Here is a 14,944-nt window from a genome sequence, read left to right as displayed (position 1 = left end):
GTCAACGCCAGCGCATGGGTGTGTTCCATTACCCCTAGTACCTGCACTAAGCGCTGGGAGCGTCAACGTCAATGTTGTGTTATGTAATTAAAAACGTTGTGTTTCAGTGAATGCTATACTGTGATACATTTTTGAATAGGTCTTTAGAAGAGGAATTGAATTACCGAATAAAAAATACAGGGTGCCGTTTAAAAAAGTCATACCGCTGTACATATCTTTGTAAAAAACAAAGCTACAACGAAAGCAATTATGCTGATTTATGTCACCCTGACGGCTAAAGAACAGTTCCTTGAAAAATTTTGTAATTTGCTTCTGGACAAACAGTTATTTAGGGTGGTCAAGATAAATGAGACACCCTGTACGGTGAGAGGAGGGCATTCACAACATACATATTTATTTGCAACGCACATATTTTCTACATATATCTATTTGCGTATACTCACGAAAGTAACAAATTTCAAATTTCATGGAATTTTCGTATTTAAACTAGACGGAAACCAAGCAGATCATTCAAACTGACTCTGCTGACGTCATGAACAGGGTAAAGAGTCACCACTGTCACGATTTTCAGTACATTTTTGAAATTCGTAACTGGTTATAAATACCTTTGAATTGAACATAAAAAAATTAAAATTGCTGTTTTTTCAGACGTTGACATACGTATGTCGTATTTGTAGATGCTCATTATAATCGTTAGTAACCACCTGAAACTAAATGTGTACAACTGCATAAGTCTCGTTTAAATGGAGCCCACAGCTGCACTTTAATTATAACCACACGGCTTAACTAACACAATTTACAACGCCATTGGTTGGCATTTTGTTATTTTGTGCTGCTGTGATATTGCAGGTATATAATCAATCTACGTCTCAATTACTTTATGTTTTCTCGATTTATCGGTTTTTTTTGTGGTTCATCCAGAATTTGTAGACAGCTTGGTAGATTCTTCACACGCACTAATAGCTCAGTAACATCCTGAAAAGTAAAAATTTCGGATTGCTAATGGTGCATACTTCGGATCTTCCGCAGGATGGGTCTCCAGGTATGATAGCCTTCGCTCCAGTGGTAGAGGCACCGTCCGACTCTGCGGTCATCACCGAACTTCCCGAAGTCAGCCTGAGTGAGGGCCGCTACAACAGGGTGCCCTTCATGGTCGGCGTCACATCGGGGGAAGCCAGTTTGTTCGCCTTTCGTAAGTATTTCTTGTCCTTTTATTTTCCAGATCTTCCGATATAGAGCTGTTCCAGCCACAACTCCAAGTTTGATGTGTAAGAAGTTCTCAAGTGGGTCTCAGTCCTAAAGAGCAAGTAAATAACCTTCATGACTGTATAAATCAAGGAATATTTTTTATCTCAATGTCAACTTGTAACGTCCCCATTTTGCGAAAATATATTTGACAGTGTTCACGTGTGACTAACAGAAAGTAAAATTTGTAAAGCCTGTCCGTTCCGAGGGAAAATGTGAAAATGTAACGCCGATTAGAGAGGGAGAGGTTTACAACAAGTTATCTCTGAGAACGAATTGTTGTGACTACTCTAATTCCAGTTAAACGTAGTTCAGTTGTCAAAAACTGTGCAGTCATTCACGTATTGTTCCAACGAAAAGGCGCGCCGTGGTACTCGGGACATAAAACAATAAACTTTACTAATACTTTTCGAATAAATGAAGAAAACGGTCGCCAGCCTAATTGGAGCTTGTCTGTTGACTAAATAATTAAAATTGCGGACAGTAATGAGTAAGGAATTCTTCGGATGCATGCGGCAACGGAAGAATACACACGCGTTTGCAGTACCAAAAGTCACGAAATAATAAGGAGAAAAATTTCAGTTATTACTACACTCTTTATTAAACACACAATGAAATGAATCAGGAATAAATAACTCTCATACTGACTAACTGAAGGCTGTTGCGCAACCTCACAGCAGCGTTCACTCACGTTTTCTGACTTGGGAAATGGCGATGAAACACGAAAGGAAATTTCAATTGACTTTAGAATTATTTAAATAAAGGAGCTACCACTGAGTACCAACACAACAGCAACGCCGAAATACGAACCAGGCCAACCCACAAAACAACATCACATGTTTACGTAAAATTAGCAAGTATGAATAATTGCTTTCTTAAATAACATCTTCAGTTTGAAGTGAATGGGATTAATTTACTTTCACATAAATGAATGTACTTTTCATCTGCAAGAACAAATTTGCTTTTAACAGTATTTATCTCAAGAGTGAAGCGCACTGAAAAACACTTTTACTCCTGTTTTCAAAATTAATTCTGATAGATTTGCTTCTTTTCGCGAACAATCGACGCTCGGGTTGTTTCAATAACAGGAATGTACATGTGACCTAATTGGTGACAATGACTTGGGACGTTGGTAAGGTGGGGGGGGGGGGGGGGGAGGCAGGATCTTGATGTGAATGGAGCTGAATGCCGCTGATTAAAACTTCTCATCACACTGACTTAGCACGCAACTCGCGCTTCTGATGACGTCAGAGTCCGCAGACAATTGCTTGTGCAGCTCACGGGTTCTGACGTCACATCACTCGCGTCAAGAAACGCCGCTGCACAGTGCGTTTTTATACTTCGATGGGTATCCCTAACATTTCCATAACCAGCACTGACATAGTATAAATTGTAGTTATTTGCATTATTATCTACGCAGACAATAAGCTTTCTTTGCACACATGAATATTTTTTTAAGGTTTACGAGAAAATCGAAATAAAGTATTTATAGTACATGAAGGAAATAATTTAAATACATATATCTCTATTATAATGTTACAACGTACAGAAATTTCGACTGGGAATTAAAGTGCTTGCTTTCGAATACCCCGCTTCACGGTACACGCACTACGGAGACGAAGACTGAACCATGAGCTCTACAACAGCGCATGTCACAGGCGATGTTTAGGATAGTTGCGGATTCCCTTCCATATGACACAGTATGCCTTCTTCAAAGTCATCACCGCATCCTTGGAAAACCACAGTAAGCCGTCTCGTTGTGAACCTGGCAGTTTCTCGCAGCCGTTGTCGTGGCCGGAAGAAAGTGGTATGTGATGTCGTAATTACAGTCCCGACTGACCGCGACAACATCTTCTCAGTTCGGCCGCGTACCATAGAAGCAGAATATTTGAAAGTAATCATACTTTATAATAAACACCAGTACGTGTTATAAAAATGGCGCTGAATACAAAGAGTCTTATTTCCACTCGATTTGTTTGTTGTTGCATTTGTTACAGTTGCGATATTTACGAACGGGTCAGAAGCTGCTGAGAATTTCCTGCAGTCGGTGGCCGACCAAATTCCTTTTCCCACAGAGGAGGAACGAATTGAGGCTGCCAAACGGGTCGAGGAGTTTTACTTCGGATCCGAAGGGTTCAGTGTGAACAAGTCACAAGCAATCAGTGACGTAAGTGATCCCTGCTATAATCACATTTTTTTCATAAAACATACTTATATTATATGCGTCCTTTAGAATGGTATTTTTTAAAATTAAGGCAGAGCTACGAATATTGGTGTTTGGTTTCTTGGTCGGAAATAAAAAAATATGTGTTTCAGGATTTTTGCAAATTTAACCTATGGGGGTGAAATAATGGGTAAAAGCTTTTTTTTTAAAAAAATATCGTTATTAATGAATTATAAAAGTATTTTTAAAGCTACATTTATGAAAGTTAGTATTTTGCTTCTTGCTTACAAACAAAAACTTCGGCTACCAGAATTGCTTTTTCGTCAGAAGTACATTTGGAAAAGACCATGTTTATATGGCCTTAATTAGCGTGAAAAGCTTAGAAGGTGCTGCAATTTGTGGACATCATAAAAATTCGCTTAAATAAAAACAAAAAAATAATCTCTGCAGGCCGTACAGTATACCCGAGCGGCCGATATCCTGTATATCACATTTTGTCTCACTTCTCAGTTATGTTTAACTTTTGGGCGGTAGTAAGAAAGAAAGGACAACTTGGTCATTAGAGACGGAGCTCAAGCTAGTAGCCGCGCGGGATTAGCCGAGCGGTCTTGGGCGCTGCAGTCAAGGACTGTGCGGCTGGTCCCGGCGGAGGTTCGAGTCCTCCCTCGGGCAGGGTGTGTGTGTTTGTCCTTAGAATAATTTAGGTTAAGTAGTGTGTAAGCTTAGGGTCTGATGACCTTAAGAGTTAAGTCCCATAAGATTTCACACATTTCAAGCTAGTACTGCGAGGGAGAGGGAAGGTGATTGGTCGTCTCTTTTGTGTAGGCACTTACCCAGCATTTGCCTTTAGCGATTAAATTAAATCGTCATTCTCCAGTATATCAGTCCGGTTCCACTCCACTACAACACCCCGCCCTGTTTGCATCCCGCCGCACGAGGTGGCCGCGCGGCTAGAGGCGCCATGTTATGGATTGCGCGGCTCCTCCCGCCGAAGGTCAGACTTTCCTGGGCGTTGTTCTTAGCATTAGTTAGTTCAAGTAGTGTGTAAGTCTTGGGACTGATGACATCAGCAGTTTGGTCCCTTAGGAATTCAAACACATTTGAACATTTGAGTTTGGATCCCATACGGACCATCGTAGCTGTAGAATTCTTCTGCTGAGCACCGATGCACGGTGTGCGTCAGACTTGCATGATGGAATTGGATGAAAGTTCACGGCATCTTGTCTGAATATTAAGGGAGAGAAAGTGTACCTTCTTATTCTTCTGTCTGGTTTGATGCGGGCCACCACAAATTTGCTTCTGTGCCGGCATCTTCATATCAGAGTAGCGCTTGCAGCCATCGTCCTTAATTATTTGTTTGATATATTGCAGTCTCTGTTTTTCCTTATATCTACAAACCTACATATCTCTCTCTCTGGTGTCATGGAAGGTATTCCGTGATGTCTCAACACCTGTCCCATTATCTCTTTCTTTCTTCTATATCCCTTTCCTTGCCGATTCTGCGGAGAAGCTCCTCTTTCCTTATCTCTATAGCACCAAATCTCAAACGCTTCGATTATCTTTTATCTGGTTTTTCCACAATGCAAGAGTCACTTTCATACAATGCATTGCTCCAGATGGATATTCTCTCCTCCTCAAATTAAACCGTTGTTTGATACTCATAGAATTTCTTACGTCAAAAATGCTCTCTTTGCCTGAGCTAGTATGCCTTTGGTCTACTCCTTGCTCTGTCTGTCTGAATTTGCTTCCTAGGTTGCAGAAATCCTTTTCTTGATCTACTTATATGTCACCAATTTCGATATGTAAATTACCATGCATCCTATTTCCAAAACTACTCATTAGTTTCGTCTATCTTCCGTTTACTCGCAGTCCATATTTTGTGCCCATTATACCATTCCTCTGAACCGGTCCCGAAAATTCGTCCTCATTTTCAGTGAGGATAGCAAAGTATTATCGAATCTTAACACTCACATCCCTTGACCTAAAATTTTAATTCCTACTCTTGGACCTTTCTTGTACAAGGGAAGTTCAATAAGTAATTCAACCCATTTTTTCTCGGGAAACATCGGTTGAAAAGTGTTGAATTTACTGTTGGACGTCCTAGAATATTCCCGCTTCAGCCTCTAGAGTTTCCGATATGTGGCGTCGCTATATGTAGACTTCAAAATACTTTCCGTAACGCAGGTGCGTTCCAAGCAGAGAGCTGTTACTGTGTTTCTGTTGGTGGAAAACCAGAGCATCGCTAATATTAAGAGGCCCGTGCGGAATGTCTACGGAGACCTGGCGGTGAACAACATCACGATGAATCGCTGGACGATGTGTCTGTCATCGCCGCAGCAGGGTCGCTCAAGCCTGTGCGATCTCCTGCACGCAGGCCGGCCACACACACCTGTGACTGCTTCAACGTTGGAACGTGCGGACACTCTCATACGACGTGATGGACGGATCACAGCGAAACACCTCGCTGCTCAACTGGACCTCTCTGTTGGCTCCGAGGTTGACGGGTAGAGTGTTACCATGAGGGAATACAGGCCCTCCCACTTAAGTGGCGTAAAGGCAACGCAGTGATCGGAAATTTCATTCTGTTCAAAAATAGCGGTCCGTAGCCAGTAGAGCGGGGAATAATGAGGTGTATAGAAATCAAGAATAAAACCAAAATACTTTCAGAAAAAAAGTATTGCATCACTTACTGAGTGCCACGTATTTCGATCATTGATTCTTCGATGTATAGACTGTACATAATTTCTAACTCTATAGTTACTATTAGTTCCCCTGGGTTTTATTGTATTTTCACCACTCTTATTATTATCTCAGCAGACTGGCTCTTGAAATGAGGAAATTTCCTCATACTACATCCAATTCATTATATTCAACGAGAAGAGTGTGGATCAGGAATTCCTTATCTTTCAAACTTAGTATCTTCAGTTCTTTCTGTTCTGTTCTCCTTTAGTATCATCCATTCATTCTCGTCTCTTTCGACACCACTCCTGCCCCTTTACAGTTTCCTCAAGGCAGTTGTTGTTCTTGTGGTCTTCAGTCCTGAGACTGGTTTGATGCAGCTCTCCATGCTACTCTATCCTGTGCAAGCTTCTTCATCTCCCAGTACCTACTGCAACCTACATCCTTCTGAATCTGCTTAGTGTATTCATCTCTTGGTCTCCCCCTACGATTTTTATCCTCCACGCTGCCCTCCAATACTAAATTGGTGATCCCTTGATGCCTCAGAACATGTCCTACCAACCGATCCCTTCTTCTGGTCAAGTTGTGCCATAAACTTCTCTTCTCCCCAATCCTATTCAATACTTCCTCATTAGTTATGTGATCTACCCATCTAATCTTCAGCATTCTTCTGTAGCACCACATTTCGAAAGCTTCTATTCTCTTCTTGTCCAAACTATTTACTGTCCATGTTTCACTTCCATACATGGCTACACTCCATACAAATACTTTCAGAAATGACTTCCTCACACTTAAATCTATACTCGATGTTAACAAATTTCTCTTCTTCAGAAACGCTTTCCTTGCCATTGCCAGTCTACATTTTATATCCTCTCTACTTCGACCATCATCAGTTATTTTGCTCCCCAAATAGCAAAACTCCTTTACTACTTTAAGTGTCTCATTTCCTAATCTAATACCCTCAACATCACCCGACTTAATTTGGCTACATTCCATTATCCTTGTTTTGCTTTTGTTGATGTTCATCTTATATCCTCCCTTCAAGCCACTGAACATTCCGTTCAACTGCTCTTCCAAGTCCTCTGCTGTCTCTGACAGAATTACAATGTCATCGGCGAACCTCAAAGTTTTTATTTCTTCTCCATGGATTTTAATACCTACTCCGAATTTTTCTTTTGTTTCCTTTACTGCTTGCTCAATATACAGATTGAATAACATCGGGGAGAGGCTACAACCCTGTCTTACTCCCTTCCCAACCACTGCTTCCCTTTCATGTCCCTCGACTCTTATAACTGCCATCTGGTTTCTGTACAAATTGTAAATAGCCTTTCGCTCCCTGTATTTTACCCCTGCCACCTTTAGTATTTGAAAGAGAGTATTCCAGTCAACATTGTCAAAAGCTTTCTCTAAGTCTACAAATGCTAGAAACGTAGGTTTGCCTTTCCTTAATCTAGCTTCTAAGATAAGTCTTAAGGTCAGTATTGCCTCACGTGTTCCAACATTTCTACGGAATCCAAACTGATCTTCCCCGAGGTCGGCTTCTACTAGTTTTTCCATTCGTCTGTAAAGAATTCGTGTTAGTATTTTGCAGCTGTGGCTTATTAAACTGATTGTTCGGTAATTTTCACATCTGTCAACACCTGCTTTCTTTGGGATTGGAATTATTATATTTTTCTTGAAGTCTGAGGGTATTTCGCCTGTTTCATACATCTTGCTCACCAGATGGTAGAGTTTTGTCAGGACTGGCTCTCCCAAGGCCGTCAGTAGTTCCAATGGAATGTTGTCTACTCCAGGGGCCTTGTTTCGACTCAGGTCTTTCAGTGCTCTGTCAAACTCTTCACGCAGTATCGTATCTCCCATTTCATCTTCATCTACATCCTCTTCCATTTCCATAATATTGTCCTCAAGTACATCGCCCTTGTACTCCTTCCACCTTTCTGCTTTCCCTTCTTTGCTTAGAACTGGGTTTCCATCTGAGCTCTTGATGTTCATACAAGTGGTTCTCTTATCTCCAAAGGTCTCTTTAATTTTCCTGTAGGCAGTATCTATCTTACCCCTAGTGAGATAAGCCTCCACATCCTTACATTTGTCCTCTAGCCATCCCAGCTTAGCCATTTTGCATTTCCTGTCGATCTCATTTTTGATACGTTTGTATTCCTTTTTGCCTGCTTCATTTACTGCATTTTTATATTTTCTCCTTTCATCAATTAAATTCAATATTTCTTCTGTTACCCAGGGATTTCTACTAGCCCTCGTCTTTTTACCTACTTGATTCTCTGCTGCCTTCACTATTTCATCCCTCAAAGCTACCCATTCTTCTTCTACTGTATTTCTTTCCCCCATTCCTGTCAATTGTTCCCTTATGCTGTCCCTGAAACTCTGTACAACCTCTGGTTCTTTCAGTTTATCCAGGTCCCATCTCCTTAAATTCCCACCTTTTTGCAGTTTCTTCAGTTTTAATCTACAGGTCATAACCAATAGATTGTGGTCAGAGTCCACATCTGCCCCTGGAAATGTCTTACAATTTAAAACTTGGTTCCTAAATCTCTGTCTTACCATTATATAATCTATCTGATACCTTTTAGTATCTCCAGGGTTCTTCCATGTATACAACCTTCTATCATGATTCTTAAACCAAGTGTTAGCTATGATTAAGTTGTGCTCTGTGCAAAATTCTACCAGGCGGCTTCCTCTTTCATTTCTTAGCCCCAATCCATATTCACCTACTACGTTTCCTTCTCTCCCTTTTCCTACACTCGAATTCCAGTCACCCATGACTATTAAATTTTCGTATCCCTTCACTATCTGAATAATTTCTTTTATTTCATCATACATTTCTTCAATTTCTTCGTCATCTGGAGAGCTAGTTGGCATATAAACTTGTACTACTGTAGTAGGTGTGGGCTTCGTATCTATCTTGGCCACAATAATGCGTTCACTATGCTGTTTGTAGTAGCTTACCCGCATTCCTATTTTCCTATTCATTATTAAACCTACTCCTGCATTACCCCTATTTGACTTTGTGTTTATAACCCTGTAGTCACCTGACCAGAAGTCTTGTTCCTCCTGCCACCGTACTTCACTAATTCCCACTATATCTAACTTTAACCTATCCATTTCCCTTTTTAAATTTTCTAACCTACCTGCCCGATTAAGGGATCTGACATTCCACGCTCCGATTCATAGAACGCCAGTTTTCTTTCTCCTGATAACGACATCCTCTTGAGTAGTCCCCGCCCGGAGATCCGAATAGGGGACTATTTTACCTCCGGAATATTTTACCCAAGAGGACGCCATCATCATTTAATCATACAGTAAAGCTGCATGCCACCGGGAAAAATTACGGCCGTAGTTTCCCCTTGCTTTCAGCCGTTCGCAGTACCAGCACAGCAAGGCCGTTTTGGTTATTGTTACAAGGCCAGATCAGTCAATCATCCAGACTGTTGCCCTTGCAACTACTGAAAAGGCTGCTGCCCCTCTTCAGGAACCACACGTTTGTCTGGCCTCTCAACAGATACCCCTCCGTTGTGGTTGTACCTACGGTACGGCTATCTGTATCGCTGAGGCACGCAAGCCTCCCCACCAACGGCAAGGTCCATGGTTCATGGGGGGGTCCTCAAGGCAGATGAAGCAATAATGCTTGTGTATTACGCAGCTGCTTGTTGTCATTCGCTTTCCAGCTTCATTTTGTTATGTTCTCATTTCCACACTATGTGGTTCTTTATTGAATACAGGAGCGAGGAACAGATGCCGTGCGTGAACAGAGTTTTTAGATATTAAATTAGTCTGCATACAATATCAAGCAGTAAAAATAATACATAAGTTGGTTGCTGTAATAGCAGCGTCAGTTGCTAGCAGTAGCTTTGAATGTTGAAACATATACAGATCCAAAAAAAATTATAAATCTGTGACTGTCCAAAACAATGCCTATTCGGATGTAAAGCCCTCGCCACTAGGAAAGTACGTAAATGTTATTCAACTTGCAAACACACAAAATGGGGTATGTGAACGAGAGTTCACTGGAGCTGGAGCTCCGGAGAGGAGATGCTTGCATCTAATTGGCAGCGGTGTCATCGTTTGTGGCGGCCCCCACGTACCGCGTTGGCGGCTGTAGGAAACGCAGAGGCATAACTGGCTGCTCGCGAATTTGAAGGTGAGGCCGACTGGATGGCGGCCGATACCGCACATTTTAAGTACCCCCTTGTAGGCAGTTCTTTTTCCCATGATAATTTCTCCTCCCGCTTGGCTTTTCTGGGGGAAGCGATTAAGCAACAATCTTCAGCACCCAATCTTCGTAGCCCTCACCACGGCAGTTGTCTACCAACGTCCTTCGAGCACAGTCACGTATGTTTACCAGGATATTCCACGGTGTCAGTAGATACATCCCTGATTTCGTCTGCAGTGCTGCTGCGCAACGCCGAGAGGCAGGTACTTTTGTCAGAAATGTCGTCAACACACTGGCAAGTTGACGAGACAAAAAGAAAGAAAATTAATTGGATTGTCACCCCTTGAGAATCTTTATTTGCACGTCCTACTTCATTAACTTCCTAGAATCAATTGTCTTCCAAAACTTCTCTTACTGAAAGTACGTTACGTCTCACGTGGTACTTTGGATACGGTAAATTTCAAAAAAACCTTTTCCTAATCCCACCTGTCCTATTAATAACATCGAGGACTAGTTGAAATTAGGAGTAACTGCTTCATACCTTTCCAACTGAGCAATTAGACATCGTGGTTTTCCTATATTATATTACATGTGTTGAATTTAAAGACCAACTCATAGATACTTTAGAAAACTTACTGAAAACCACTGAAAAGTGTCTGAAATAACCGTAAAGGGCTTTGACTAAATATACGAAATTTAGGAAAATAAAATACTATTTGTAGGTGATAATAGCACATGCAGACATATGACACATATTTATACCAAATCAACTAATAACAGAAACCTAAATAAAAGTCAGCTGTCGAGAGAAAAAAAGAGCAAACTACCTTCTTTAGCAGCTTGAAAAAAGCTTGTACTATTATCCCGTAAGTTTCTTTTTACTTGGTGGTAGTTTCCTCGATTCGATCACCATTACTTGTCGAGATATCCTCAGAATTATTGTCTTATTTCTTAGAATCATCGAAGTCTTCCAGCTTCTTCTGAGGTAACTTCTCAATAAGACATTGTCTTCCACTATCCTCCTGCTAGTTCGTATAAATGTCATTAATATCACCTCTTCCAGATATTAGGCGCATGGCGGTGGGCAGTATCATACACATCGCTCAGTTGCTGTAATCACCACAAAAATTTTAATTGAAAGAAACATAGATTTTTTCCGAAATATTACACGGATGTGTGATGTGTGATTTCACTACCTCAGCAAAGAGGCGTCAAAAGAAGGGTTGAAATGTGGGTAAGAGGGTGTGTGATGACGTTTACATCGTGTGTCGCGTTCACGATGGCTTTGGCCAGAACTGCAGTGAAGTTAGATTTGGTAACAATGTGGACAATGTGACATCATTAAGCCTATATATATATATATATACAGGGTGTTACAAAAAGGTACGGCCAAACTTTCAGGAAACGTTCCTCACACACAAATAAAGAAAAGATGTTATGAGGACGTGTGTCCGGAAACGCTTAATTTCCATGCCAGAGCTGATTTTAGTTTCGTCAGTATGTACTCCAACGTGACCAAATTGTAATTTTTAACAATCAACATGTGTGGGCTGACGAGAATCCGTACGCAATTGTGCAATCACGTCATCAACACCGATTTTCTGTGAACGTTTGGGCAGGCATTGTTGGTGATGACTTGATTGGGCCCCATGTTCTTCCACCTACGCTCAATGGAGCACGTTATCATGATTTCATACGGGATACTCTACCTGTGCTGCTACAACATGTGCCTTTACAAGTACGACACAACATGTGGTTCATGCACGATGGAGCTCCTCCACATTTCAGTCGAACTGTTCGTACGCTTCTCAACAACAGATTCGGTGACCGATGGATTGGTAGAGGCGGACCAATTCCATGGCCCCCACGCTCTCTTGACCTCAAACCTCTTGACTTTCATTTATGAGGGCATTTGAAAGCTTTTGTCTACGCAACTCCGGTACCAAATGTAGAGACTCTTCGTGCTCGTATTGTGGACGGCATCAGGGATTCCATGCGACGGAGGGTGGATGCATGTATCCTCGCTAACGGAGGACATTTTGAACATTTCCTGTAACAAAGTGTTTGAAGTCACGCTGGTACGTTATGTTGCTGTGTGTTTCCATTCCATGATTAATGTGATTTGAAGAGAAGTAATAAAATGAGCTCTAACATGGAAATTAAGTGTTTCCGGACACATGTCCACATAACATATTTTCTTTCTTTGTGTGTGAGGAATGTTTCCTGAACGTTTGGCCGTACCTTTTTGTAACACCCTGTATATATTGTGTGTTATCTTTTGGTTCGGACATGTCCGAAAAAACATTTTGATCCAGCAGTGACCATGAATTAAGACACAAGGGAATTAAAGACAGTGGCTCGGAGAGGGAATTTAATTAAATCAAGAAGGAAAGTTGAAAATTTGTGCTGGGGCATGATTCGAACCTCGGTCTCCTCCTTACCAGGCAGACGCTCTGACCACTAAGCCACTCGGACATAGTGGTCATCGCCGCTGCACGAACTACCCTACCACGCCTCCCATCGAAACCAAATTCTCAACTTATCCACGCCCTACATTATTCTCATTACTCGTGCCATTTAGCCGATTCTTACAGGAATCGGCGAAATGCCGTGAATGATGAGAATAATGGTCAGGGATACTACATTAGCAGTGTGTGGATGAATTGAGAATTTGAGTCTGACGGAGGCATGCTTGGACAGTCCGTGCAGTTTGCGATGACGACTGTGACCGGATGCTTTAGGGGCAGCCGGCACGTAGCGCAGCGTGTTCGGTCAGAGGGATGGTTACCCTCTGTAATAATAAAAAAAAAAAAACTGAGTGAAGGAATCAATAATCGACTTGAAAAGATGTCGTGTGACGCCAGCACCGACCAATCGCAACGAATAATACCGAACAATATGAAGATAAAAACCTCACGTGAACTTCTAGCTGCGGCCTCTTTCACATGCAACGACACCTTGCTGTTTGAAACGTCTCCCAGCCGAGGTTTCGGGTCGCAGGGCGGCATGCCTTTATCCTATTACAGATGAATACTTCAGGCATCTTTAAACGAAATTTCAAACTGATGCGTCACAATGGGTGACAATTACAGGCCTCGAAAAAGTTATACTTTCTTGCGCAGAGTAATTTCAGCAAGCACCACACTCTAGAAATCAGATGAGAACTCTAAGAGACAGATAAATACGTCAAAGAGACTACATGATATCATTATGATGAGACGAAATGAGAGATACAGAAATGAATTCTGATCGTTGCCTACTACTGACGCACAGTAAGCCAAAATTGAAAAGATCGTGAGAGTCTTTGAAAAATTCAGAAAACATTGGGACAGGGAAATTCTCCAAGAGCGGTTCGTGATAGGAAGGTAGAGTAATATGGAAGTAAATAAGAATAAAAAGTCAATCATAAGTGCGGCAACGATAGAAGAAAAATAGCCCTAGCCAATAAATAACCATAAACGCCAACCTGCTGTTCCTATAACGGTGTGTAGAAATAGACAGCATCCAGTGGTTTTGAATTTCGTAGTTAAGTACGCATTTCGTCGCACTGTATCTTCTAGAGAGAGAGATTTTGTGATGTCACCGCCAGACACTACACTTGCTAGGTGGTAGCCTTTTAAATCGGCCGCGGTCCGCTAGTATACGTTGGTCCCGCGTGTCGCCACTGTCAGTGATAGCAGACCGAGCGCCGCCACACGGCAGGTCTAGAGAGACGTCCTAGCACTCGCCCCAGTTGTCCAGCCGACTTGGCTAGCGATGCTACCCTGACAAATACGCTCTCATTTGCCGAGACGATAGTTAGCATAGCCTTCAGCTACGTCAGTTGCTACGACCTAGAAAAGCGCCATTACCAATTGATAGTGAGATATTAAAAGCATGTACATTCAAGAGCGATGTTCTCCAATTGTGGAATAAAGTTAAGTATTACTTCAACTACGTACTTTATTTGCTACTACAATTTCCCTTAACTGTTCCAGACCTCACGCCAATCTGCGTGAGCTTGCACGCGTGCATTTCGGCCTCCTCTAGCTACAAGGTGTTGGCTCTTCTGCCAACACTTCAGATTTTATATCTGAAAGCGGGAGTAACGTAGAAGACAGCGGAATTAAAGGGCAGGAATTTACTGTAAAATGAAGATATATATTATAAAGGAAGATAACGGCTTGCTAATCTCAAAATGTTGTCGTACACAGTAAAAATGAAGTAACCCTACTGCCTTCCTAGAACTAATTATCCGCATCTAGAAGGCACCAACAGTATAAGATAGCTGGTCACGAAAAAGATGTTTGAAATGAACTTTACTTATCTCAGCTATGATACAAGATCGTGGCGTGGCTTTGTGTTGAACAGATATGTTGATGGTGGAAAAAAATAAATAAAAATATAAGCGAGAGAGAGAGAGAGAGAACGAAGAATCTGGTATATATTAACAACGGGCAACATGAGTGAAATGTGGAGTAGTGAGATATTGTTTCTATCTCTGTCAAAATTCAGAACTTGTGGAAAATATTTACGTGTTACGTGTAAGTGGTATTTCGGTCTTGAAATACGTTTTAGCGCAGTCGACGAAGAAGTGGAGGATGACACCGAATCAGTCGAAATCTGTAGGAATTCATTGAGACTGAAATTCATGGCTTTGGAGCCTAACTTTTAAAGTAAACCCTTTCCATCTTCATTTATAAGTGATAATG

The 14,944-nt window shown here is 41.5% G+C and overlaps 1 protein-coding gene across 1 annotated transcript in view; it reads left to right on the top strand.

Annotated features, from left to right (window-relative positions):
• LOC126094926 (juvenile hormone esterase-like) overlaps positions 1 to 14,944 on the top strand; it is a 54,211-nt gene that overhangs the window by 27,389 nt on the left and 11,878 nt on the right. The window contains exons 6-7 of the mRNA XM_049909572.1: positions 1,030 to 1,192; positions 3,243 to 3,412. Coding sequence (XP_049765529.1) covers positions 1,030 to 1,192; positions 3,243 to 3,412 — 333 coding nt within the window. The remainder of the gene's footprint in view (positions 1 to 1,029; positions 1,193 to 3,242; positions 3,413 to 14,944) is intronic.

This window comes from Schistocerca cancellata, chromosome 8 (assembly GCF_023864275.1).
Source record: "Schistocerca cancellata isolate TAMUIC-IGC-003103 chromosome 8, iqSchCanc2.1, whole genome shotgun sequence".
Lineage (NCBI taxonomy): Eukaryota > Metazoa > Arthropoda > Insecta > Orthoptera > Acrididae > Schistocerca > Schistocerca cancellata.
Note: the sequence above shows the minus strand (reverse complement) of the source record. Positions and strands in the feature narration are given on the sequence as shown.